Here is a 27868-nt window from a genome sequence, read left to right as displayed (position 1 = left end):
ATGGAGTTGGCTGCACATGGGACGCCGATAACAGGTTGATTTGGGTTAAGTGAGTGGTGCGAGTGACAGTGAGAACAATTACTCCACAGTTGTTATATAAGAAGCACAATGGAAGAGCCTTTGTTGGGCGGGTGGTCAAGACGGACAGAACATAGTAAAGGAAACGCGTAAGTTCCCAACACACAGTTTATCTATAAGTAACTGCAAATCATAATCATACTAGAGTTGGGCTTTATATTGACATAATATCGATATTGTAATATGAGAGTAGATATATTCTGGGATTTTGGTTCGTAATATCACTATATAGTTAAATGTTGTGTTTAAGGCTGCATTATAGTGAAGATGCATTACAGTAAGCTTTCTGAACTTCATATTCTGTTCTAATCAACACCTCTACCTGCTTGGCCATAATTTTGACATTACTTATGACTGTTTCTCAAATATTTTGTGACAGAGAGAATGGTCATCCTCAAAATATGTATATCAAGGTATTTGCCAAAAGACATCAGGATAACTGGTTTTGTTAATATCGCCCCACCCTAAATGGATTTTGCAGATAGGTATATATGTGCTTGTCTAGTTCTCAGTTGGTACTGACCGTCGATGGTTGAGGGAAGGAGAGTGGCCACTATCTCTCCCTGGCCCTTCTGGTTCTTATAGAGGAAACACTGGAAGCAGTAGAGCACAGCACATCGCAGCACAAAGGGCTGTCGCTCATTGACCATGGACATAAGCAGCACCACAATAGCTGGCCTGAGGACACATTAACAAGAAGAAATACTAATTACAATAACAACCTTTATTTATATAGCACCTTTCTTGCACAGCATGAAACTTGAAGTGCTTTATATTCATAGAAAGCAATCAAATAGAAATAATAGTAATAATATAGTATCGTTTTGGGTTATCGATTTGGACAGACATTGCAGGATCACGATCATTTCTCAGCGAATGATTTTCAATCATTATTTCTCTCAAATTATTGGTGTCAAATTATTAGTTTTTAACGACTCCAAGCAATTCTCAATAATTCTCAGAATCATTTAGAGCCCTTTTCAATACTACGAGAATATGGAAAGGCATAGTTTCATAACATGCTCGTTCCATCATTTTGTTATCAAGATTTTTTTTTTTCCACTTTATTAGCATTTCTTACCGTGGTGGGTTTGAAGGAGCATTGACAGAGGCAAAGTAGTCCTGGTTGACCTGGGAACCACGGATTACCTCTGACACAGTGTTGATGGTCTGAAAAGGGAAAAAAGGCGGATCATAACACAGAATAGTTTAACTAAATTTAAAACAATTCTTTGGCAGCTAAGACTGGTTCACTGAGTCAGGGCTTTGTGATCATTACCTCAGTGAGGATGTCAGCGGGCACGCCTGTTGCCATGAGGATGGTGCATAACTGCTGCAGCAAGCCACATTGGTACATAGACTTCTGGCAGCTAGCAGTGGCTCCGGGAGAGTTCACCGGAGAAACCATCACTCGCACCAACTGCAATTTGGGATAAATTTAAGAAAATAAAGTAAATTTAAAAAAAACAGTGAGAGCATCTGTCACATCCTGTCGTAAGAAAACATGTGAATCAAAGTGAAAGGTGACAATGGCTGTGGTCTGGTACCTGCAGCATCAGGTGCAGGTTGGTGACCTTCTGGGCCGACCAGCCAGAGTTATCATCGCCGACCTCGAACCAGGGCTTCATCCTCTGGATGTAGGAGCCCTCCTTGAAGAAGTTCTGGTTGGAGCTGTTGTTCTTCAGGAGATTCAGCAGCAGCAGCAGACAGTCCTCCACCACAATACCTGCACACAGGAGAAGGGATTAAGTACATGAATAAGACACTGAGTGCTGACCTAAGAAATCAGGCAATTTAAAAACCTGAGTAAGCCAGGACAATACGGCAGCAAGATTTGTATGGGCAGTACCTCCATCGCTGCTCCCCTCCTCTGTAATGATGTCTAAGAGGCGCTCGAAAGCACTCTCAAACGCCACGATTTTCTGAATGGCAGCGTTGCCTTTGGTCAGCTGCTGAAGCAACAGCAAGCCCTGTTGGAGGTTGGAAAATAGACAAAGCATGTATTTATATACTATACTGAGTAAAGGAGATGACACTAACAAAAGATTGATTTCAACAATACAAGCTTTTACTGACTGAAACTGACCTCGACTCATTGTAGTATTTAGATTGAAGCAATTTAACAGCAATGGCGGAACTCACGTCATTGCGGATGACTTCTCTTGAATCTGCTAGAAGGTCCATCAGTCTAGAGACGCCTGCAGGGGAAAGTTAAAGTTAACTGGTGGCAGAAATCATGTAAACAATACTAATGACAATATTTCGGGCTTCTCTGCTCTTCATGTAACAATGGCCCAACACAAATTACTCTGCTGTAGGTGTCTGGGCCTTTCTTAGGTGAAAGAGATCATCCAGGATGTATAAAAAATTTTTTTTTTGATCATTTAAAAGTATATTTTGGCCCAGTGTAAAACATATGCCTGGCAAGCATGACGTTTAGCTGGCACGCCAGAACTCACCCATAGGGCTGACCAGAATGACCCCCTGAACCTGGGTACACTGGTTCTTCAAGAGCGCAGTCAACAACTTCACACCAGGCCACCGAACATGGAAGTCAAACTCCTGAGACCACACACACAGACAATTAATTAATTGTTCTTAGAAGAGAATTGGATTGACTGCTTTGCTATCAAAAAGGAACGGCAGAGTACCTCTAATAAACCTAGCAGCAGTGTCACATTCTCGGCGTCTTGGATGAACTTGTCTGTGAATTGGGCTCCCAGGTCATCCACCTGCTTCTGGGCGTTCTCATCTGACGAGGGTTAAATGAAAGCTGAGTTAAGAAACGATTGTGAGTAAACTACAGTGCGACCCAACTCAACTAACGGGTTTGTTCAAAGGAATCAGCCTGAGTTAAATTTCACCCAAAAAAAATTTCAGGGAAAAAAATTATTTCTTGAAACCTGTTCAATTAAGTGCATCATATATTTAGTACATGTGTGACCCTGTGCATAAAAAAAACCTGTTCATGCTCAGGGTGAAACTCGAGAACAAGCCTCAGAAAAGACTACAGGCTACAGAGAGAGGCAGAAGCTGGTCAGAAGATAAACAGATACAAGCAGGGTTACTGTTTGGTTATTTAGGTGAAAAGGTTAGGGTTTCCAGACTTTACATTTTTCTGGTTAGGAATCCATTTTTCTCTCAAAGCAACCCAACAACAACAAAGTGCAATAAATGTATGCATTGAAAACTACAGTTAATAATTTCACTTAATAATTTTAATAATTGAATTATTGAACCAAACCAAAAATATTAATTAGTAACTAAGATGGCGTAGCGGTATTACTGAAGCGATATTCTGCTTACAACCCAAAGTTAAGTTCAGTAGTTTTACAATGCAGATTCAATTTAACAAGGTTAGTATACTAGCGTTTCCTAGGTTACGGTCCAAATTGCTCAGCTCCGGTACTGACCAGGCGCAGGCACATTCTTTTGCTTCCCAGAGAGAGGGATAGTGGCTACTGCGTCTGCGAGGGCATAAGGGGAAGAGGGAGAGTGAAGCCTCACCCAAAACTAGCACCGCACTGAGTGACTTGTCCAGAGAGGCCATGACAATCAAATCCTAAGCAACGTCATCAACTTTTTACAGTTCAGAATACCAGCAGCAGGTAAACACAATATGAATACTGTGTTTTTCTTCCCTCAAGCCAACCAAACAAAACACATTTTTGTAAGCAATGGTAGTGGTCAAGAGGGAGGGGGCCTCATGCATAACAGGAATTTTACCTTCCGATTCATCTGTGGGGTTAAAACATGGAAGAGAAGAGAGAGACGAGAATCTTCATGTCGCAGGCAAAATATATAAATAAATAAAACAAATTTTAAAAATATATAGAGTAGCGATGCAACGGTACAGTGGGCCCACGGTATGTTATCAGTTTTGGGGCCACGGTAACGGTACGGTATCTTTCTATTTAAGAAAACAAAACAAAGTTTAAAAAGGTTTAAAAAATGTAAAAAAAAAAAAAAAGATAGTAGTCTGCCACAGACTAGTTTAATGCTGTGTGTGCACCCCCGCTGTGTGCGCCGTATGTTCAAATTTGCATAAGACCTAATTGGAGGGGAGGTGTCTAGGATAGTGGATAATTGTCCCAGGTATCTAGGGGTGGGTTCCCGGTGGAAAGTCAGAATGTGGAAGGAGAGGAGAAAGGGAAGTGAGGAGAGCGCCTGGTCCGAGTGTCTGAAGAGAAGTTTGTTATAAAAAGCGACACGGCCATCCCAGGGGGTTATTTTCAGACTGGACACCTTGATCAATAGAACTCTTTACAAAATAATTTCTACATAGTTTTATCTTGTGTTTTTATCAAAAAGACTTGCGTACGCCGGATGCAGCTGAGCAAAAAATAGAGCTCAAGCGCAAAAATAGAGAAATGCTGCGCGGGTCCGCACGGATCCCATGCGGCTGACGTGGCGTTCCAACAGTGGATTCAAAAGGAAGTGTGCACTTAGGGGACGCCGCGCCTGTACGCCGCACCAAGGCATCTGGTGAACTTCTACCGTGAATAATAATACCATAATACCGCGGTTTGCATGTGCGTATTGAACCAAAAGGGCCGTACCGAATGGTTCGATAACATACCGTGCACCGTTGCATCCCTAATATGGAAAGAAAAAGAGGGAGGAGGTCCAAATTTAACGATGTCCAATCGACAACAATTGAACTTAAGTACACAGGACATGTAAGGAAACATACTCCAACATACAGCCACACATCCACAAGAATTTGAAAATGAGAAAAACATTGTTTTCAGAGCACAGGTTATTCATAATAATTAATAACTTATTCAAGTTCTAATACAGCATTTACACAAGGGGCCTGAAAATACCTTGCTCTTCCTCCTCATCATTGCAGATAATGTTGTACAGCGTGTCCAAAGCATAACCAAGGATTTCAGAGTCAGATCTGTAGAAATGGCGGGAAGAAAGAAACCAAGAGGTAAATTCACTGTAGGAAAACAAAAAACTACTATTGAACACAGGCTGTTAATGCACTGTTTTCAAAGGGAAAAATCAATTTGACAAGGAGAACCCTTGTTATCAGTTGTTCATAAGAACATCTACACATTAATTCAATGAGGCATCCCGCAGTCATACCTGTCAGTCTGCAAAATGTGAACCAAGTGATCCATGGCCTGGTTCCCGACCTCCATACGATATTTCTACACAAAGACAGAAACACTTACTCCAGTGTGGCTGTATATGTGATTTTGCACCAGATAAAGAAACAGAAACAAAGCATTTCAATAATAAACAAAGAAAGCATTGCTGTAATTGTTGTAGCACTGGCTGTAATTGTTGCATTTGGAAAACGATTTATTGTCAACCTATTGTCAACGGAACATTAAGCAAAACACTTAAAATGTGTTCAATATACATGAAGTAAAAGTTTACACTTATTTATACACACCATGTTTTGCACAAAATTGTAGGAAATAAACAACTCTCTAAATGTTTTGAATAGGGTTGTGGTATTGACAGTCTAAATGTGCAACCCCATACCTCCTAAACCCACTAATCCACGCCTGATAAGAGTCATTACTCACAGTTGATGGAGTGTCCAGAAAATAAACCCTGCCCTGCACAGATCTAACGGCTCACAAACCAGGGAGGAGAAAAAGTATCGGCAACTACAATAACCATTGGTTCTTAACAGCTTCATTTAATTTATTTAATGATGCTATAGCTACAGGCTTTCACATCCCATTTCTTAATCAAAATAAATATACAGGAAGTATCTATATAATATCAAGTTTTTATAGCATAGACTTTGCGATTATACCACATTCCTTATCCGGTACTGGGACTGAATATAATGGTCATAGTGATTTCACCATGACTGTTAAAACATATCCAAACCAATTCGTCCCCCTGACCAATTTGGCCACATTTTGCGAAGATTATCTACCTTGGAAAGCGACTTGAGAGCACGGACAGCATCTCTGCGGTCCTCTAACAGCGTGGAAGAAGCCACGCGGTCACACAGCTTCTGGATCTGTTCATGACAAATAGAAAAACAATGCAACACCATAGATTCCTTTTCAGATAGCAATTATAACAGCATATGTAGGGTGATGAAAATGGAAGTTAATAGATACTATGTGTAACAGGGTGGAAAACAAAATGGCTATAAGAATTGTGTGTGTGTATATATATATATATACATACATATACATACATACATACATACATACATACATATTATAAATAAAATCATGGAAAAAGACTTAACATCTGGTTGGTCAAGCCAGCCAGATGACTTTTACAATAGATAATGTGATTACAAACAGATCTGGAAACGACTGACTATTACGACTTAATATTCATATTACGACTTAATATATTATCAATAAATCGTGATCTGCAATTAACCAAGTGCTGTTTTCAAAAATGTACTATTTGAAAATATGATTCATGGTTTTCCAGGTAATATCAGATTTCCACGTCTGTTGAACCTGGCACAAGTAGAAGAGCCCTGGCATTGGCTTCATTAAGAGCAAACATAGTATTAAACATTATGGCCATTATTCAACCTAAAACACCGATGTGCCTGGTGGTGGAGGAGGGGCAGGAGACCTGTCATGAAGCAGGGCTGCACCAGCCCCCTTCCTGAGCTGTCAGGAGGAGAGGAATGTGGACCAACAAACGTGTGATTGTGTGGACACTTTTCTTATTGGCATGGATGAAAATAAATTGGTACACATCGACAGAAGAGTGGAAGATTATTTGGATGTTTTGTGCTGAAAATGACCAACCCCCCACTGGGACACCTGAGCAAGCAATGGCAGCATGAACCGCGGTTCCCAATAACCGTTAAAACTTAACACGCCGACTAGATTCGGCATAAATGTACATATGATCTAACATTGAGTGTAATTATTGTTACATGACGGCGTAGTGTTAGCTAAATGCTAACTTAATGCTAGCTTAACGTTAGCTTCATGCTAACCAGGTTCCCTACCGTCTCCGCTCCAGACGGCTGTGGCCCGGCAGGCTGCCCACTTATCACTCCTCTGATGAAATTCATACTTTTAAACGTCCTATTAGAGTTTTAATGGAATTCTTTACATTCGACAAATCTCCCGGCGCCGTTTGATTTGTGTGACAAACGTGCGGTTAAGTAAAAGTAGTTGACTTGTACACTGTACACAAGCCCCGACGCCGACCCCGGAAGAGCGGCGCTGTCTCTGCGCGTGCGCGTTGACGTGGCGCTACGTGGCCGATCGGCGTAGCGGTGCGTCCGCCTTTAAAGGGACGCGGAGGTCGCTCCTGGTGTGATTTGAGCGGAGGGAAAAACACGCGTAAAAACGTATTATTCTCTTCGCGACGCGGTCAAAGGCAAAGCCAAATGTCTTCTTCGGGTCCAGCGTGTAGAGCGTGGTGGCATCTGGGGGTGAAGACTGTAGATTGCAACCAACCGAACACCCCTCCCTTCCCAATGACGTAGAAGCCACGGTGGCCACAAGCGAACATTGGCCGCGTAATGCTAAACCAGCTACACAGCGGTGGGGGCCGGTAGCGTTACCGGGATGGATGTTTTATTATCTGTTTGCAGCGTCGGATACCGGAGAAGCCGCCCGGTAACGTCACGGCGGCCAGAGGGAGAGGAAGAGCACGTTCGGTGTGTCCGTTCTGGGCTACCGTATAAACTTGGCGGTGCAACATGGCGGCCTCCGTAGAAGAGGACCCGCTCCCCATGTAGACGCAACGATCCCATTCCAAGGTGGCGAAAACACAACCGTCCTTCCTTTCTTGGGATTATACACGCGTTCAAACGTGCTTATGAACATATTCCATTTCTGCCAAGTCCGCTTCGCTAGATGCCACCAAATTCCACACACTGCACCTGTACATTATCACCCACACTTCACCAAATGCATAAAATAGAGAAAAAACCACACTCCACACATTTTTCTCTCACAGTACACATACACAAGTTGTATTTGTATGTAATATTATGTAAAAAGCATTAAGACGTGTAAATTATATTCCTCCGATAAACACACACATACACAAGCTAAACAGTGAGCTTACCTAATAAAAACAAAACAAAAAAATGGTCCCTTTACCGTTTTTTTCTCAGCAATGTAAATCGTGACTCAAAGCCAAGTCGTTTTGAAAGTGAACTCAAGAGGTTCTAGATGAGAAATGCTTAAAGATATTCATTTACAGGCACATCATCAGCAGTATACTAAGTCTTTTCACTGTGGCACTCCAAATAAGTACAGCAGGTTCCCTTGTTCAACAGATATCGAATAGTTCACTTTTACTAACCAAAGCATCACATATCGGAATAAAGATATATGAAGTATTGTGCAACGTTCCAAAATCGAGATCTATTTTCTTTAAGGATAAAGGGATAAGGACGAAAGGATAAAAAAACATGGTAAAACAGGCAAATCTTGTCAAAAACAGCTCTCTCAAGTCTTCTGAAGAGCACTATGATGGAAGAAATGGGAGAAATGCCAGACTTACCTGCCCTGTGTTGGCCAGCTGAACATATAAACCTTACATTACATTGTAAGGGATACGACAGATACAATAACAAAACAGATGCCTGCTCAATCACCACACAAAATTAAAATCGTGTTCCTTGCCAAATGTTCTTAAGTACGGTGCTCGCAAAATACCAATAAAACCCTGCTGGTCTGAACAAGAGAAAATAAACATGAGCAGATAACTAATGTTGTAATTTACTCCTCAGCTAGCCTGTAAACATGACAAAAGTATGAAGTGATGCTGATACAATATCAGTAGTTTATTGTATGTTAAGTCCAACACATTCAAATGGGAAAAACTAAACAAAACACATTCTCCACCTGCAACAGTTTATCTATGAACAACAAGTATAAAGGTAAACAGACTAAATTAAGATGGCAGCCGACTGTTTACCACACCTGCTAAAGCCAAGAATGGAATTCTATTTCCACTTTTAAAAAAGAAAGGAAGAGAATGATACACCGCGGATCCGCTCTACCGCATTTACTCATGGGACAATACATTTACCGCATTTGATTACATTACATTTACATTTAGTCATTTAGCAGACGCTTTTATCCAAAGCGACTTACAATTATTCAAACACCGACGGACGCAGCCATCAGGAGCAATTAGGGGTTAAGTGTCTTGCTCAAGGACACTACAGCATGCTAGCAGGAGGAGCCTGGGATCGAACCAGCAACCTTTAGATCACTAGACCACCAGCTCTACCGCCTGAGCTACCATTTGATATAGGGATATTCAAATTTAGGTTCATTTTGGGCAATTTAAAAACTTAGTGGGGAGGGGGGGGCGCAACATGTTAACAAATAACAGCACTAAGATTTAAAGCACCAACTATCCAGAAAGCATGATGGCTTTTAGTTGGGGAAAATCACTCCTTCATTAACTATATTTCGCAAATGATATGGTCAAAATAAACATGAGGGTGTAGGCACAAGTGAGAAATGTAATTGAGAAGCCCGTAGTTCTGTACTCCTATTTTCAGCTCCAACCCTTTGTTCCACTTCTGGTAAAAAAGGAAAAAAAGAAAAAATTGGGTGTATAAAGTCCGGTATACTGTGGTGAATTAAGTAAGTGTGCCGGTTTTGCGAGTCTTCAACTCAAAACTACATCAATAGAATTTTCTGTGAGAAGTCGACAATGAGTACTTTTTTTTCCCCCCCCGTCTTCACTGCCAGGAGAGGGGTTTCAAAGAGGTTAAGTATTTAAAAAGCTGGTAGATTTCAATACTGGAAACAGTGCAATATACCGTCAGACAAGGAAGACCTTATAAGAGATTTGTCAGAAAGATGCTACATTGGATTCCACTTCCTGTTTCAGTGCATGTTTTCCTTTCCAGCTGTGACCACGGTCTTCCCTCCCAACTTTATGGTAAAATAGACAATGTGTAATACGCAGAACTGGTAGGAACCTGGGAGTAGGATTCATATTAGGCTTTTGAGAAAATGAAAATGCAGTACAAAGAATTAACAGCGTAAGAGAACACAACCCAATCCATGGTTAGAAACAAGAGTACTGTTTGTTAGCTGGTTCTATGGCCAACCCATCCACGCACAGAAAGTTACAAAATCATTGCCAAAAAAGATAAAGGCTGAAAAGAGGTCAAGGGAATTCTCCATATGCCAACATGAGTTGCAGAGGTTTTGGCCAGACTTAAAGGTTTTTCAGACATTTTGACCATGTCCAAATCACAAGTGTAATATTGTGTGCCATTTCCTCGCACTTTCCTTTTGAAATTGCAATTTTTTTCCCCCCTAACTAATCCCATGTTGGCTGTGAAAAGCTGCATTGAAAAACCGAGCATTGAGCATTTTCAGGCGGTCACCATGTTTAATGTACCTTTTCTAACAAGTACTTAATCAAATGCACTCTGAAACTTTATCAAAACAGAACTTGAGGCACCTATTGTCTGCAAACCCAGAGCAGATACTACAGTATAAACAAATGTACAAAACTCACAGCAGATTATCTTAGGTAGTACAATAGTATGGAAAAAATAAAAATAAAAAATAAAATCAAATGTGCACCTGAAAAACTTAAATCTTGTGAATACTGCAAGTTTCTCTGCTCCCAATAGACAATAGTTTAAACTGATCAGCTCCATGTTAGGAGGCAGTAAACCCCAAACCTCAGCTTACTAGTAAGACTGGAACTGATGAAATAGAAGGCACCATCATGCGTTTATCAAGTTGAAAGAAAACCAAAAATATACAGACAAAACAAGCCATACAGTAAACTATGAATTTTGCTGTACATTTATTATGTCACTCTGCTCTTATGAGGGAGGTGGAAGGGCAGAAGGTGTTGCCCGTCCCAGTTTCAGGGTGTAGCTGGTAGGAAAAACATGGAGGAAAAAATAAAAAATAAAAATTCCTTCCAAACACAAAAAAGGTCGAGACTCAGTCATTGCCACCATTCGTCTATTGTTCAACTTTGTTTCTATATTTATCCTTTGTCGCCCGCCCCCGTATCGTTTGGTGAAGTCCAGGTTTTGAGCATTTTTTTTTTTTTTGATTTTAATGAGGAAAAAATAGAATCTGTAGATTTGCTTGTCATCTTGCTCATCCAGCGGTAACCGAAGCATAGTTTTGGATCAAAAAGGTGTGTGAAGTTCATTGGTCACATCATACGGGCCGAGAGCGAGGCCCATCGCTTTAAGTCGCATCAGCTTGAGACAAACTCCAGCTGCATTCCAAGCGTGGATGTCAATGTAACACGACAGAAAGTACCCATTAGTGCATATTGATGAGTGCATTATGCAATTTTGAAGCAGTGTTCTTAAAAAATAAAATTAAAAAATAAAAAAAGGGAAAATAAAAACAAAAACCGACTCCCACCTCCCCAAACTGCACAAAATTTGCACTTCAAACTCTCTCCAACAGTAATGGGCAGAGAACTTTAGAAAATGTGCAATAGAGGGATTTTGTGTAGCGCCCCAGTAATTCAAAGGCGTATAATCTCTTATCCAAATATGGGCTGTATTATTGTAGGTAAAAGTCTATCAGTCCCTCCTAAGGTGGCAGATTAGTCCGGGTTGGTTTGCCTTTCTTTTTTTTTTTTTTTTTTTTTTTTTTTTTTTTTTTTTTTTTTTTCTTTCCTTCCCCCTCCTCTTCTCTCCACAAATTTACAAATTAAAGTTTGTGAATTCTTGAGATACCAGAGAAGGATGCTCAGCTCACCACTAGTAAGCAAAATAAATTGTTTGCGTTCATTTTGTTTGGTCTGTTTCACAAAGAAATGGTTGATAGGCTGTGTCACATTCCAAAGCCAAAAGAAAAAAACCCAAAACAAATATATACGTTTATACAAGTAGATTTTTTTCGTTAACGAGAACAGTTGAAGATGAAGAACATGGTACTACTTCCAAACTGCAGGTGGTTCTCTCTCAGCGACGCTGGCTCGTGAAGCGGCCTTCTCCCGGCCCGCCGGCCCCTCTTCCAGAGCCCATGCCCGGCTTGGGGGCCATGCCGCCCCTGGGTGGGGGCCCCCTGCTGTCGCGATCGCGCATCATTCCGCCTCCCACGATGCCACGCGGCCCTCCAGGGCCCCGATCATTACGCCGCATGTCCCGACGGTCGTCGCCTCCGCGGGTCTCTCGCTCGCGCACCGCCCTCGTTTTCTTCTCTTCCACGTTCAGACGCACCTCGCCGCGGAACATGATGGGCTGCAGGGGCAGGGACAGGGTCACTACAGGACCCGTTTCACGGGGAAAAACAGCCATTTTTCAGCCACTCTGCACATTTCAACGTCTGCTTTACTCACTGGCGGGCGCTCCAATTTTAGACAGACATTTAGAAACTGTCTCGATGCTTCATTGCATTGCATTGACTATCAAGTCCTAGTTTCAAAGCAATCATCTCTGCTGGGATACTGGCCGGAAAAGCTGATTTCACAAGTTCACCGTGTGACAATGTTCGAAAAGGCATTCACAATTAATTACGTTGAGAAAACCTTCATGCACTTGGAGAGCTTGCTGTTGAGTTTGTACTAGAAAGACCATGAGAGTCTTGGTTGGTCACACTCTAATCCAGTGAAATCAAGACAAACTTAAGATGATCACCTAAAACAGCCAAAAAATGCAATGGTATTTTGAACTCCACAAGGAATCTATCTAAATGGAGTCAAATTTTGCATCGCTAACCACATAAATCAGCTGACATACCTTGTCGATGTTTCAGCTGTAATACTTTGTCGAATCGTGCTTTTCAATTAAATTCCTTGCCTGATTTTGTGGTGCTACTGTGCTGTGCTCAACTTTCACAATGTGCACGAGGCTGATCCGACACTTTTCTTTTCCACCAAACCACCACCAGAGTGAATAAAAGTAGAGTATGAAATGTCTATACGTGCCCCTTCTACCTTGGCCCCCAGAATTCTCTGCACAGGGACAGAGTCGTCAAAGACAACGAATCCAAAGTTGGGAAGCTTGCCGCCAACGCCTTTGGTGTTGATCCTGAGCTCGACCACATTTCCATATGCTGCGTAACAGATGATGGGAAATAAGTAGTGTTTGTATTAATACAACAATACCGTACGTCTACAAAAACAACATGGATGATGCGCCTGATAACCATCGTTCTTTTTGCAAAACATACTCATGAAAAAGTCTTTCAGCTCGCTCTCGTCGATGTCATGGGGAAGGTTGCCAACAAAAAGCTGATGACTGTCTGGGTATCTCATGGTGCGCCTAGTATCCATTTCACTAGTTTCAGGATCCCCCCGTCCTGTAGAACAAACAAAACATACAGGGGCACAAAAAAAAAAAAAAAAAAGTTAAATGCATCATGTAGACATCAAATAATTACACAAAGACAAATCCTTGTTTCATGCAATGAGCAATATTTCTGATGTCCATGCACACAGACGTATACACATATTACCTTTGCTGACAAAACTTAAATGTGGTTTCCCCGTTTGTGATTCTGCAACACCATCTGACAATGAGAGACATGAGTGTCTTAAGCGGTGAGGTGAGGAAGATAGAGAGATTCCAACAACCAAACTTTGTATTTGTTAGGTTCACACCATTAAGTGGACAGAATAGTGAATAGTTTTAACTGTGAAATATGCTTAATATATGCAGTGCAATTCAACTAACAACCAAACAAAAAATGCCCCATTGTGTTCAAAATCTAGAGCCTACCTTGAAGACAAGAGTCAAATAAAAAGGAGGTCAAATTCAGACTTTGCGGTGCAGAAAATGTACCCAACCGTGACACCATATCCTATTGAAGCAAACTGTGAATTTTGTGAAGCGTTAGACCTCTGATTTGGTGAGCCATGGACAGAGACCAGAATAAGTTTGACCAAAAGCACATCTTTTTAAAAGGAGGACCTGTTATGCAAAACTCGCTTTTTCAGTGCTTGTGCATAAACATTTGGATCTCTGATGGGCCTACTAACACACAAACTGTGAAATAAGACAACCCAGTCAGTTTTTGTGTGAGCTGTCTGTTTCAGAAAACATGTGCTGAAACTAGCTGTTCAGCTTTGCTGCCCTGGTGTGAGTCATTGCAGCAATATACGGCCAGCGTTTCAGTTAATCAGTAATTGCAGGTTTTTGACCGGGAAAATCTGTCAAAGTCTTTTAAAAGAAAGAGGAATTAATACCAACCGTCCATGACAAACCTGCAGACAAGGGAAATCTAAGAATTTAAAAATGAATTCTGCTGTGCGTGTGTGTGTGTTCACATTTCTCGAAACAAAACCGTGGATGCATTTATTTTCCGACATTTCCGTAATTGAATTAAACGAAAAAGTCCCAAGCCCCTGTGTATACCACGATGCCCAAAGCTCTGCGCTGCTCTTGACACCACAAAACTTTTTAATTAAGCCTTCTACATCTAATGTGTCAAGATTCAGAAAATGGATTGTTTATTTCTCGACTCAAATTTGTTCAGAAACAGATTTTAGTGTACTGATAAGGTGACGTCACTAAAAGTTTACAGAGTAAATAGAAGTCCGGAGAAAAGCTCAAAGCCCATTAGCTCACAGAACCCGGATTTTGTGCTCGAACCCCATTTGCTCACAGAACTAGGGGCCTCGGGAGGGCGGCCGCACCCACTGAAACAGCCAGTTTCAGTGGGTGCGGGATGGATTGGATGCATGTAAGAATGGCCTGAATGCATAATCTGAGTGATATTTTCAGCAAAAAAATAATAATAATTAAAAAAGATATATAAAAAAACCAAACTGTAAAAACATGTTTCTAAAGACCATATATTAACTTGGTGAATAGGAACATAATAGGTACTTTTTAAGAAAAGAGCAGTAATTGGGTTTGCAGCACAAAAACTGTAGCCTGGATCCAGTCCACATGAATTAATCATTGGAAGTAAACCCCAGTATGACGTCATTGTGCGATTATGTTCCGTAGTATTGGGATTTTACTAACGACCTAGCCTAACCTTTGCCAATTTAAAGAGATCTTGAAAAATGTCACAACATTGTTAATTAAAAGAATATACAGGTGCTCCTCACGGAACGACCTTCTTGCCAAACGACCAGTCGGACTTACAACCAGCTCCGACCAGTGTATTGCACCGACTGCACAGCATCACAGCGTCAAGAACATCATCGCGCATCACCCTTTATATACTATATACACCTCATCATCGTTCTCAGTCTCGTTCCCACAGTCTGTCAGTATTCACTACACTAGCGTTCGCAATGGCCACGCCCCCTTACCGTGAAATAACACGGGTCCTCACTAATCGACCAAGTCGCTTAACGACCTGGTCCTAGGAACAGAACTCGGTTGTTAAGTGAGGAGTACCTGTATCTCATTATAATGCAACCTGTCAAGGTACCACGTCATTTAGCGTGGCAAATGCCGTCTCTTTGTTCCAGAAGTGTAGGATTTATTATTTACAATTAAAGTATTTACACAAAAACATCCAGTTTTTACTAAATTAAGTCCCATAGCAACAGAAAGCAACAAGCAGACGCACTTTTTTTTGGACAGTCCCTTAACTCAGTTGTGTTTACAAATTGTGTTTCGTACATATAGGAAACAAAGGAAAATACATGTCAAATAAAAACAGTTACGGAAGCTGGGAACCGGCGCACGCACACGGTGTACCGCTTCCTACTGTGTTAATTGAGAAAGACCAGCGGACCGATATTGCAGACGCAAATTACGCATGGAGATTATGCATGAGAGGGAGACAGGTCCTGACACAGACCTGGTCTTGGTCTGGAAGATCAATGTCTTCTTTAGCCTTTTCTCCTCTCCTGATCAGTGAAATGTGATTCCGCAGACTGTTCTGGAACTCTGCTGTTTGTGCACGAAGCAGCCACTTTTGGAGCGTCCGACTAAGTATTGATAACACGCTTAGTATTTTACAAATTAAGGGTTTTTTTTTTATTCAATGAGTGTGGGCGCAGATATGCCGGCAGTCCTTCCTACCCCATGGTGCCTTCTCTCCATCAGGCATGTTTTTTTTAAAGGGGGGGGGGGGGGTTTACGTGAATGGGCGTTGAAGTAGCAGATTGTTTGGGCAAGATATGCATATTGATGAGGAATGTGTCGTCAGGGCACCCTTGATGTGCGCACAGCGGAGCGCAGATTAAAGGCGCCCGCGATCTGCGCTCCACCGTGCAATTCCATTTGCCAAGAGTGGCAAAATACCTAAAACCGGGAGCTGGGGGTCCATGCGCCTTTTAAAATAAATATTACATAAATAATTCTTCAAAAGTGCTCAGTGCGAAACCAATCATGTGATGCCAATACTGATAGGATGAATTACCAGGCCTGGGTCCTCGGGGAGTGAAGGCGGGTCTGTCACGTGTGCGTTGGTCTCGGGGCCGGAGAGGTGGTGGCTGAGTCTCAGGCTTGGCCTCGACTCTGGGCTGTAGTGGGGAGATGGTAAAAAGGTACAATTAGATAATGGCTATAATGTGGCAGATATTAAGCGCGCACACGCACACACACACACACACCCACACACACACACACACACACACACACACACACACACACACAGGCTTGCTTTGCCTTGTCCATTGAGAACCTTTTTAAAAATCTTGCACTACTAACCAGTAGTGTATCCGAATGTAAAATAAATTGATTTCCCCCCCTTCAATTCCTTTAATCAGCAGGTTATAAAATATGAAACTTTCGTCTCAAAAGGTCCACCCTGGCAAATACAATCAAGTTCGAAAAATATTGATTATCGCCATTGTGTTGTCTTTACTGGCTCAAAACCATCTGGTTTCCATCACACAAATAGAATCTATGGATTTAGGAACATGTTTACCTTAGTATGCCTATAAACCTGCATCCAACAACTAAAATATGAAAAGAATGACACAAAAAAAAAGTTGTGGAAAAAGAAAATAAAAAAAAAAAAAAAGTGCTTTCACATTATACATGCAGTGGTTTTTACCTGCGAGTTTGGAACTTTTACGACATGGGGCGAGATTCCAGATGAGGGTACGGTGCCGCTAGGAGGCAGGTTTTTACTGGTCACTGATGCCCAGGAGAAGGTCTGTGAGGGATACACAATACCATTAGTACAATTTTCTTAAAATAGGGGAAATAAGAAAAAAGCTGCACATTTGGACAAAATATTTGGTCCTCTGATTTGCTCATCGCCCACGTCAGTACAGTTTTAGTCTATGCAGTACAAAGAAAAAAGTATTTTTTTTTCCCCCTTAACCTGTATGTCTTAGTCAGTTATCCAGCCAGTTTACTGGCATGGTTATGACTTGAAATGCAGCATAACAAAAGTGGAGAGTTGAAGGCCAGATCCTTTATAGGACAGTTTGCCATAGTTGCGACTAAGATGTCATCTTTGCTATTGTGTTAACAAGTTTCACGCAAAGTCAAATGACTTGGTTTCACAACATTATAAAATAAAAATGTAAACAAAGTGGATATGATGCAACAAAATACTGATACACCTTGCCAATATAGCAAAATCGGCACCCTTTTTTAAATATATTTAAGTATTTTGTTTTCCTTTGATGACACAGGACAGACACAGGACATATTAAGGTGGAAAGAAACGCTGCAATTGAACACAGGCTGGATTTAAACCTGGCTTGCTGCAGGGCATTTTGCCTACATGGTATGAACACCATCAGGTTAAGCCACCAAGCACGCCCGAAAATGCAATATTATGAAACTGGAGTCTGAATAAGAATTGCTGGGTCTTATACAGATTCTGGAGGGCCAAGATGTAGGTTAAAATCAAATGGTGTCAAGGATGTATATGAGAGAGATGCACATTAATAGGGCTGAATGAGTTTGGGGGGGGGGGGGGGGGGGGGGGGGGGGGTCTAATTGCGATTTAATTGTTCTTATCTTCTGCATTATTCACTAAACACAAGCAATACATCTTTCTATAGTATCACCAACACAACATTGGATACAGTCAAAATATAAACTGCTCTTTCCTGTAGGCCAGGCCTACGTGTTATGATGAAATTAGCTGAATTGATGCATGAATCTGAAAATTAACGTTCTAAAAGTATGCAGTGTTTCCGCAGAAATATTATTTTTTATTAAAATGTTGCACATGTGTCCACAAGCAAGCAAGCAAGCAAGTTAAAAAAATAAAAATATAGACGCAGTATTCTGGAAGAGGCTCCGTCCGGACTCTACAGGGCCAGAGAGCCATGGAGAAGGAGTCCCAGTCAGGAGACGCAAAATAAAAACACTGTTCTCGTGCACCGGTCACAGGCACGCGCATCTTCATTATAGTCTGAGAGGGAGACAGGTGCGCAAACTGTGCCTGGATCTTGAATTCAATTTATCGTTCAGCCCTACAATTTAAACTTCACTTCTTGGTTGAAAATGTGGGGCAATGGATGGAGAGACACCAGCTGGGGACATCCGGGCATCCAATAATGGACCCTGTAATATTCTGGTACGGCCAAGAGCAAGAGCACATTTTGGTGTAGGTCTCACCTTGGGAGGCTCTTGGGTGTTGGGTGGGGACTCGACAGGGGGAGGGGAAAGGTCTTTCTCTTCCATCTCTTCCTGAACCTTCTCCTCCACTTCAGGCTTTATCTCCTCCTTGGGCTCAGGTTCAGGTTCCAGCTCGGGCTCTGGGGCTGGCTCCTCCATAGGCTCCTCCACTCCATTGCTGCACCATAAACCAATGACTTTTTTTTTTTTATCCGAAGCTCAGATAAATTCACAGTTCAAAGCACATCAATGCAAGATTAAGCCTAGTGTTAAGAGAGTTAAGACCTAGTATGGACATACGTTACAGGATGAGTTTCATAGTAGCTGGTGCTGCTGGGGCTATCTTGAAGTGGCTCGGGGGAAGGCTGCCTCTCCTCGGGCTCCTCCTCAACTTCTTCCTCAGATTCTAAAGAGAAGGCCACACGAAACATATTTCTTGAGTCTACAAAGAGCCGTCTTAATTTATGCAACACACTACAGAAGCCACGAATAAATGAAGTACTTTATGTCCATACCCTCATCAAGCTCGGCTTCAGAATCACCAAAAACTTCATCCTCATAGCGGAATATGTCGTTGTGGACATAGAATTTGTTTGCCACAGAACCCTGACAAAAAGAACAAATAAAAATATGATAGTACATATACAGATTTCACCAGAGCTTCCCCACAGCCCAGCCAGCCTCCCAATAGCCAATAATGATATGAACTCACTTCTGGAGCAAGCACAAAGGTCTGCATGAACTTTCTCATGGGCTGACCGTTGTTGGACAACTCTCCAAGGACCTGGACCACCACGCCGTCGCTTAGCGTGGCGTGGGCGTCCACATGTCGAATCTTTGTGTGGCATTCGCTAAACTGCAGTGACATGACCTTCTTGTGGATTTCCTGAGAGAGAGAAAACACAAGTATGAGTGGCTACAATAATCTATCAACCAATCTATTATCTGTTCGGAGCACAAATATGAGCGGAAGCAGCTGAACACAGTATTTTTTTCTGCATCGTGTATATTTTGACTGCAACCAAGACTTGGCCAAAAGGATGATGTCATCAGGAGTGGGCACTGACATGTTCTCATGGATAGAAAAATATATATAATATTACTAATTAAAGCTAGTACTCCAACTTAGGCATAAAAAGGAGTATTTGTGGCATTCATTTCAAGAAAACGTACTTTAGTCAAACTAATTACCCAAAGATTTTTATCAATTAATTTTTAGCCCAACATGGTAAAAAATAAAAACAAATCCTATTTATAAGAGGCTCCCACCAACAAACACACACAGAAATACTGTTTACAATTGACCGAGCTTAGGCTAGTTGGACTGCATATGGCTTTTTTTGTTTAGACTACGAGACACCAAATATTTTGCGTAAAAGAGCAAAAGTCAAATATTGATCAGTAACCCATTGTCCAGTAATCTTTTCAGAAAATTACTGCAAACCAGGCCATCTCATAATTTATAGCAGGATTTCATCAGTGAGCTGTTATGTCAGTAGGGTAGTGGAACAAGTCAAATTTTTAGCCCTTTATTTAATAAGTCTTAATTAGAGTCCAGTATGACCTACCGCTTGCCCATAGACTGCTTCAGCCAGCTTCCCATTAGGATCGAGACCTCCGTGGACATAAGAAGAATTCCTTCCATAGAACCTATTAACGCAGCAGAGGTTAAGTGTTATGGACAACACAGCCTTCACTTTCTGTGAAATGCAATAACAACATATAGATATTTACCTGTGGAGATAGTCTGGTGCCTTATTCAAGAGTGTGTAATACTGCCTCACAAATTCCCGCCCTACAAGCAGGGGACTTGGCTTCTCCATCACCATTTCTTTGGTAAACAATATTAAGTGCTGATAAAGAAAGAACAACCAATGATGAAGTCATTATTATGCAATCCAGTAATTCACTAAGTCTACGGGAAACTATGACAAACTGATGTATAATGCACAGATTTTTTCTAGACATTCAGTGATTCTACTCCAGACATGGTTGACATTTCCACGAATATACTATTTTTTGCTCTAAAATTGGTCAAATGTGTGGGTAACGAAGCAGCTGTTTGATATTGTTTCACTGCCTAGATTTCCACTGCCATATTTTTTGTCAATGCGAGACATAATTGTTGTTTTATACCATGCCACTCTGACTTTTTATGTTGTGTATTCATTGACTGTCGCTTTCCCGGGCCCCTTGTAGGAGATTCTGAATCTCAATTACCCTGAGCTGGTAAAATAAATTAAAAATATAAAAAAAAAAAAAAAAAAATGCTTTTACCGCCCCTGACCATAACACAGCCATGTACCACTGAATAACACAAAAGTAATTAACCAATTTTAACAAACAATCATCTTGAGATTGATTTCCCTAATGTTTGCATAATAGATTTGTTGTGGGTCTATTCCATGTCTTACTTCAGCTAAGACTACAAATGACATCCATTGAAACAAACACATAAGGGTGTTTGAGGTGTTTTTCTCCCCATTTTTATTCCAGTCCAACGTTTCCCTTGCTTTGTTCCTCCACCAGCTTCTCATCCATCAGCATAAAGCAGACAGCTGGCTCCCTGCTAGCAAGCTGGCTAAGAAAGAACACACGTTCAACTGCGCCATCGCACTCGGCTAGGACAATGAGTGCAACTAGCCGAGACATGAGATGCCAGTCTGCAGATCAGGAAGCAGATAGTACTAGAAACGGACGAAAACTCATCGGAGAACAAAATGTATGTAGGTTCTATAGTGTGAACCGTCTTGTAGCCTCGCAGAACAGAATAAAAACAAAAGCTCATTTGCTGCACCCTTCGTTAGCTTTCTGGCCTCATGTGTTTGCAAACTTCCCCAGTTTACTATTTTTTGAGTGTGTGAACTGTTTACATATGTTGTTTGTTAGGTTTACTGTATATTACCTGTTCTTATGCATTTGTTACTTTTTATCGCATCTCGCCATTTGCCAGTTACTTTTTAGGATTATTGTACATCGCCATATATAATTTTTTTAATTTATTCTGTTATTATTGCCTGTTGTTTTGATGTGAGCTGCTGTAACACCGCATTTTGATGAACATAAGCATGTGATATTATCCCGTTTAGAGATGGACCTTGTCTCGGGCCTCCTACAGCTTTACAGAACGTGAGATTTCCACGCTGATGCAAAGCCATTACTCATTGTGACAATTTCTGGCATATCAAACCGCGGTGCGCACCCGGCGCGGGCTGAAGAGGGACTCGGCCTACGTGCAAACCAACACCGATCGAACGGGACCAAGAGATCGTTTCGTGACCATCCCTCGTTAGCTCGCTGGCCTCGTAACTAACACTATGATGCTATCGCTAGCATAGCTAGCCGCGGCGACCGAGCCGGCAAGCTTCAAGAGAGAGCTCGTTTAGCTTAGCATTAGCTGGCTTGTGGCGTCGTTCTTTTTCGCTCGTGTTGACAATGCCCCGTTCGCCGCCCCGGGCGGACATCACAATCGATGGGGCTGAATCGGTCGACAGTCAACACCAGTCGATCCATAACGTGATGGGGATATCCATTGTTGTGCTATTGCAGTCGACGGGGGATGCGCTCCCTGCCAGCAGGCCACCGTTTAGCCCCGTTCCGGCTACTAGCCTAGCATCCCATGACTAAAAGGCGGGGAAGGTAGCGCCCTTACCTTATGAACGACCTATCTTATTAGACAGAAAGTTGGGGTTGTTTGTTTTGGTTTTTTTTTTTTATTACTAATAAATAAGCAGGGGGTGTCCGTCCTCGCACCGTGTTTTCTTCCTCCTCCCGTGCCTCTACGCTCCGTGCCGCATCACACACTGGACATTTAAAGTCGTAGGTCCCGTTTATTGTTATACCCCTGCAGTCCGGCCTCGGGGACCCCGTCTCACCGGCTCGGCCAATAGACTTGCGCGTGCTACGTTCCCGTCAGAGCGGAACTCGGAAAGATCCAACCTCCCGCTCGGGGGGGGGGGGGGGGGGGCCGGCCGCTGAAATCGGGACTTCGTGCGACGGATCGCCCGGCACCCGTCACTAGCGCGTAGCCGTCAGCGGCGAACGCCGTTTGGCTCCCGATGGGTTTGCGGGTCTGTCAACTCGCCAGGGCTGCGATTCCAAAACGGCCCCGTGTCACGTTTACGCTGACGCCTCGTAGCCCACGGGACCGACACGATTGCCGGACAAACATGCGTCCGCGTTCCCTGAACAGAAGCGATACAACGCGTCGGCGCGGAAATCGGGAGCGCCGCCGCGAAATGACCGATTTCCGAGTTCTAATGGAACGCAGCATATTCACATGGAACGACGTAATTGATGACGTTAGAATCAAGCACATTTCCCGCGTGTCGTCCTTCTAAAAGGCGGATGTGGTGATGACGTCACAGACATGTGCAAAAAAAAAAAAAAAAAAAAAAATCCATCATGGAGAAAAAACATGTATTACCATAAGAATACTGTATGGGCCCAAATATATGTTTAAACTTTACAGAATTAAATTCATATTTTGCAGCGTTGGAACAATAATAATAACAATAATAATAATAATAATAACAATAATAATAATAACAATAATAATAATTATTATTATTATTATTTATTTATTTATTTATTATTTTTTTCATTTTCACTTTGAGCTGCATCTTATGTATGAAAGGTGGTCCACATACATAAGATGCAGCTCGAAGTGTTTCACATAAAAAAAAACTATGAAGGAAAAAAAACAAATGACAGCAATTGCAAGTAAAGCATGGTGTATTTTCAAAAACTGTAAAGGATGCCTTGCAGTTTGATTAAATGTATAATCTAAATGAAAATCATGCATCAAGAAGTTCCTTATTTGAGTTTGTGAATCAACACTTGGCTGGATTTGAAAACCACCGACAGTGTTGATGTGTTACAGGCATAGAAACAGTGTACACCAAGAAATGAATCATGATGGGAAGAAAAATTAAAGCAAAACAAAACAAAAATGTTTTTACATGATTTCATGTGGATGTCCAGGACACATTGGGTTCTGTGCACGAAGAAAGGAGGCATTTTGTGTTCACACATTTAAACTTGTTGGTTTCTGCATGTAGTGGCTGCGTGGAACCAAGTGTAACAGAAATTGTCTGAAGGCAATATGAACGTCGGTGGGCTGGGCATCACAAATTTGGCCCCCTGCACCAAGTGAGACTGGAAATCGCGTAAGTCTCTCCACAGCTGATAAGGAGCTGATCCTGCCCATGTAGCTGACGGGGTATCACCCCCGGATGGATGCTATTTAATCTGAGACAATAGATCAGAGTGGAAAAAGTCTGCAAGAGATCTGTCTGTGCAGCTGCGTCCACCACCATAGGGTGGAAGAAACAGTGGTCAAGTTTGGATCCATCTTCCCGGGTGGTCAAAAGCACTCCAGGAGGTGGTGTGGGAGGTGGGGGGCTGTACACGTATCCAATGCAGTGATCACATCGATCATCTTCATCTGGAGAGAGCTCGTAGCCCCCCCAGGAAAGAGTCATCCTCCACAGATCACTTCAGAATGCCTTGAGAGTTTAAATTAAATAGAATTTTCATACGTTACTCCCTCCATGTCCAATTACGGAATTGCTGTAGTGGCTCCATTGTGTCAAATTGGAAAAAGATAGTGCCACTTACCGTGAAAGTATTTTTGACAGTTTCTGATGCTTTTGGCCGTTCAAAACAAGGAAAAGAAAGTATAATATTCAGTATAAAGCATTAAGTACAAGCACACCAAGCAGACATCGTAACCTGTAAATTACCTTGAGAAAACCATTCTTTCTGTGGAATCTACTGTTGTAGACAGGATCAGGATTATAAATACAAAGCGAATACCCATGTTGGCACGCATAGCTGTGTATGGAAACTTTGTTCTTCCTCAAAGGAAAGACACATATAGGTTTAAGGCAAACCTCCCTGTATTTCTACCTTTTAGCTGCTGGTTTTGTGAAACACAAACACAGACTTGGGGCATTGTCAAGAATGTCATTTATGTGGGTGGGACATATTTCCCTGCAATATCATATTATTGTGGAAAAAAGCCCTTGGGGGATGTTATCATGGCGTTCAGCAGGACGATTATATAAAAGCTACACTTTTACAGGGCAAAAGTGCCTGCATAGTTGGTTTTCCACCGCAACTACTCTGAGTCAGAGGCTTACTGTAGAGACTTGTTCTACACTACGAATCATAATGTATGTCTGTATGTATGTATGTATATATCCATCTATCTATCTATCTATCTATCTATCTACCGGGAACACCACATTTTTGAAGACACACTTTCATTTTAAATTTATACTGTAGCGACCCAAGGGGGTAGGCCATGGTTTTATGTTGCGTTCGATGTAAAGGATTATGGGTCTTGAGATCGTTGTGTTTTATGAGGTGTTTCCAGTTGTTCTGGATGTTCTGTTGGTGTAGGTGTGGGAGTCTCTACACACATGTACGGGTTTAGGGAGGGAGACGGAGTCTTTCTGGCAGTGGGGCGCCGACGTGGCGTGAGTTTTATTAATAGTCATAACAAAAAGGCTCGCTGGCAAAACCGGAACATAAAATAAAAGGAATAATCAATGTGTTTCTCCCAGTCGCGCTCTGGTCCGCAGGCGTTTCTGTGTCCTGGACCAGCGTGATCCACACTGAAAAGACAGTATAACACTGCCCCCAGCCCTCTGTCCCACGTGTCCGTCTGTAGGCAGAAATGGAGAGAAAAGTTAGGCGTACACAGCACTGGCTTCCCACAGAGAGCTGATTTTACCTTCTCAAATGCCTGCTGGTACACCTCCGTCCACTGGACCAGATCTGACGCACCCTTTCGGGTTAAATCAGACAAAGGGCTGGTCGGTGCCGAAAAGTCGGCGGTAAACCTTCTGTAGTAACCTGCCAGCCCTTAGAACCACTTTGCCTCCTTCTTGGTCTTGGGTCTTAGACTGTTTGTGACTGCCGCTGTTTTATCTAGCTGGGACAAGTCCTCCACCCAAGTGGTACCCCAGATACCGTACCTCCCTCCGCCCAACTGCACACTTCTTAGGGTTGCCGGTGAGCCCAGCCAACCTCAGGGACTCTAGTACTGCACCAAAATGCTGCATGTGCCGCTCCCGGGTGTCACTATGAATAATTACGTCACCTAAGTAGGCGTTGGTAGTGTTAGAAATTGATACAACCCCTGCTGAGTGGAGAAAGCCGATTTCTCCTTGGACTCTGGCGACAAGGGAATCTGCCCGTAGCCCTTGGTTAAATCCGGTTTCATAAAAAACCGAGCAGTGCCTAACTGGTCAAGGAGTTCGTTGACCCGGGGCATCAAATACGCCTCAAATTTCGACACCGTGTTCACCTTCCTGTCGTCTACACAGAAGCGGACCTACCCATCTGGCTTATCTACCAGCACGATGGTACTACATCAGTCACTTGTACATTCCGCTATCAACCCCATGTCCAGCATGGCCTTCAGTTCTGCCTGCAGGACTTTGCATTTATGTTCGGGCAGGCGATACGGCCGAGAGCCTACTTTCACCCTTGGGGTTGTCTCCACATGGTGGTGTATGAAGGACGTGCGGCCCGGAAGGGGGGAGAAGACATCAGAAAACTGATCTTGTAACGCGGCTCTGTCCCGGCGAGAGACAGTTACTGGAAAGGGCCGGGGTGGAATCTGTCGTTCCACCCCAACTCACTCACCCTACCCCCTGATCACTGTTGTGGCCAGACACACGGACTCTGCCTCCTTCCACTCCCTCAGCAGGTTAAGGTGAGCTGGACCAGCTGAAGAGTCGCCCTGCCCGAGCCGATGGCGCCAGTGTATCTCAACTGAGAAGAGGGAGTTTTCGGTGCAAGATGGAACCCAACCCGAGATCAGTTGCCAGCCTGTGGCCAGGGGGGATCCTGCAACATCGTCAGCTGTTTTTGAAAATCCAAGGATGAGAGCAAGGAGCAGCTGGCCAGCTGCTAGCTGCAGGAAGGAGAGCGCCTGGGCACCCTCGCGGCAGATGTCACCCTCGTGGCAGACGTCTACCCCAAGGGGTCCTCTACGTCCCATCAGCAGCCAGAGGTCTCCTACACTGCCTACCTCTCTTCCCTCTAGTGAGACCTGCGTGGACGCCCATGAGCTGTGGGGACGTAGCTGTTTGCCAGCGATCCGGCAAAAGTAGTTGCAGTCTGAGATTGGCCAACGCAGATCACCGTCAGCGAGCTGCGGAGTTTCCTGGGCCTGGCCACCTACTACTGCCGGTTCGTGAGGGAGGGTGAGCTCCAGGAACAGGTAGTTACATTGTCAATGGCAGGACCCCGGACGGGGGAACGACCTGTTCCAGCTGCTGGTGCCTCGTGGGCACTATGGAACGCTCAGACTCTTCGCCGTCTCTGCGGCTGGTTCTATCTTGAATCTTGAATCTATTGGCCAGGGTGCCCACAGGACGCCGAGCTACACGTTGCCCCCTTGCAGCAGTACTTGGTGGGGGCCCCGACGGAGTGTGTTTGGGTGGACATCCTCGTCCCCTTCCCCGTCACCGACTCCGGCAACCGATACGTGCTCGTCGCCATGGATTATTTCAATAAGTGCCCTGAGGTGTACGCAGTGCCTGATCAGAGCGCAGCTTCCACGGCGGAGAGACTGGTGGAGCAGATGTTCACCCGTTTTGGGCTCCCTGCTGCGCTCGACAGCGACCAAGGGCGGAACTTCAAGTCCCAGGCGTTCTGCGAGGGGCTGAGCAAGAAGAAGGAGACGCCGCTGCACCCCCAGAGCGATGGGCCTGTTGAGCCCTTCAACCGACGCAGGCGGTGGCTTATAAAGAACGCTCCGCCTCGAGTGGTTAATTGGTTTCGCGGCATAAGTTCGCCACAATACATTTTGGGTGAAGTCGAATGTGGCAAAACCTTTGAAAGGGATATTCCGGCGTTTGGTGAATTCTGGGTAAAATAGGGAATTTCTGAAGAAAAAAAAAAAGTTGGACTTTGGCTGTAATGATTAACCGACTGCCAGACATAACCTTTCACGAGGTTCCAGCGTCCTATTTCGAAAACGAAACGCTTACGCGTTTACTACGCTCGACCATAGCAGACGCATACGATTTGCCCCGACAGTCTTGGCCAAGTGAGTCGTTGCCATAGCAACCCCCCCCCCCCCAAAAAAACCCAACAATCTTACAAGAGTGGTAATGAAATTGCGAACCTGAACGCACGTTTTGTCCAGCCATTACACACATGGGCCTATTGACGCACTGACAAAAGCGCATGTGGATCAAATATAAACGGCGAGTCATGCCCCTTCTGTGAGACGCTTTCTGGTGGAATGGGTTTTCCAGAGCTCCGTGCCAGACGCCACGCTCCCCCTCTCCCGCTGTAACCCGACTCCCCGGCCAACGGGAATGCGGGGCTCTGGCTTGACCAGCCCGGGACAAGATG

General features: G+C 43.2%; 2 protein-coding genes across 3 annotated transcripts in view; both read right to left on the bottom strand.

Moving 5' to 3' along the window:
* uso1 (USO1 vesicle transport factor) overlaps positions 1–7173 on the bottom strand; it is an 18849-nt gene extending 11676 nt beyond the window's left edge. For both annotated transcript variants that reach the window (XM_079998442.1, XM_079998443.1), the window contains exons 1-15: positions 7037–7173; positions 5984–6070; positions 5173–5237; positions 4905–4981; positions 3805–3816; positions 3492–3545; positions 2730–2830; positions 2538–2640; positions 2221–2276; positions 1928–2048; positions 1626–1804; positions 1358–1498; positions 1160–1248; positions 602–756; positions 1–10 (exon numbers count right to left, since the gene is read on the bottom strand). The exon at positions 1–10 is cut by the window's left edge and continues 196 nt beyond it. In XM_079998442.1, the coding sequence (XP_079854568.1) occupies positions 1–10; positions 602–756; positions 1160–1248; positions 1358–1498; positions 1626–1804; positions 1928–2048; positions 2221–2276; positions 2538–2640; positions 2730–2830; positions 3492–3545; positions 3805–3816; positions 4905–4981; positions 5173–5237; positions 5984–6070; positions 7037–7102 (1316 nt within the window). In that variant the 5' untranslated portion in view covers positions 7103–7173. The remainder of the gene's footprint in view (positions 11–601; positions 757–1159; positions 1249–1357; positions 1499–1625; positions 1805–1927; positions 2049–2220; positions 2277–2537; positions 2641–2729; positions 2831–3491; positions 3546–3804; positions 3817–4904; positions 4982–5172; positions 5238–5983; positions 6071–7036) is intronic.
* Positions 7174–8804: 1631 nt separating this feature from the next.
* On the bottom strand, positions 8805–22279 carry g3bp2a (G3BP stress granule assembly factor 2a). The gene is made up of 13 exons (XM_079998858.1): positions 22143–22279; positions 20225–20343; positions 20059–20140; positions 19203–19376; positions 19006–19096; positions 18791–18896; positions 18491–18668; positions 16965–17066; positions 16326–16428; positions 13458–13511; positions 13173–13301; positions 12937–13055; positions 8805–12241 (listed from the first exon to the last, which is right to left on the bottom strand). The coding sequence occupies exons 2-13, from the start codon at positions 20317–20319 to the stop codon at positions 11963–11965; spliced, it is 1512 nt and encodes a 503-aa protein (XP_079854984.1). The 5' UTR covers positions 20320–20343; positions 22143–22279; the 3' UTR covers positions 8805–11962.
* Positions 22280–27868: the final 5589 nt, after the last annotated feature.

The sequence above is a fragment of the Zeus faber genome (genome assembly GCF_960531495.2).
Source record: "Zeus faber genome assembly, chromosome: 4".
Lineage (NCBI taxonomy): Eukaryota > Metazoa > Chordata > Actinopteri > Zeiformes > Zeidae > Zeus > Zeus faber.
Note: the sequence above shows the minus strand (reverse complement) of the source record. Positions and strands in the feature narration are given on the sequence as shown.

Excerpts from the sequence above, each read along its gene's own strand:
- g3bp2a (XM_079998858.1), bottom strand. The coding sequence starts at position 20,319 with ATGGTGATGGAGAAGCCAAGTCCCCTGCTTGTAGGGCGGGAATTTGTG. Across the intron at positions 19,377-20,058 it reads AAGCAGTCTATGGGCAAGCG|GAAATCCACAAGAAGGTCAT; the intron begins GTAGGTCATACT and ends TCTCTCTCTCAG. Across the intron at positions 18,669-18,790 it reads TATGAAACTCATCCTGTAAC|CAATGGAGTGGAGGAGCCTA; the intron begins GTATGTCCATAC and ends TTTATGGTGCAG.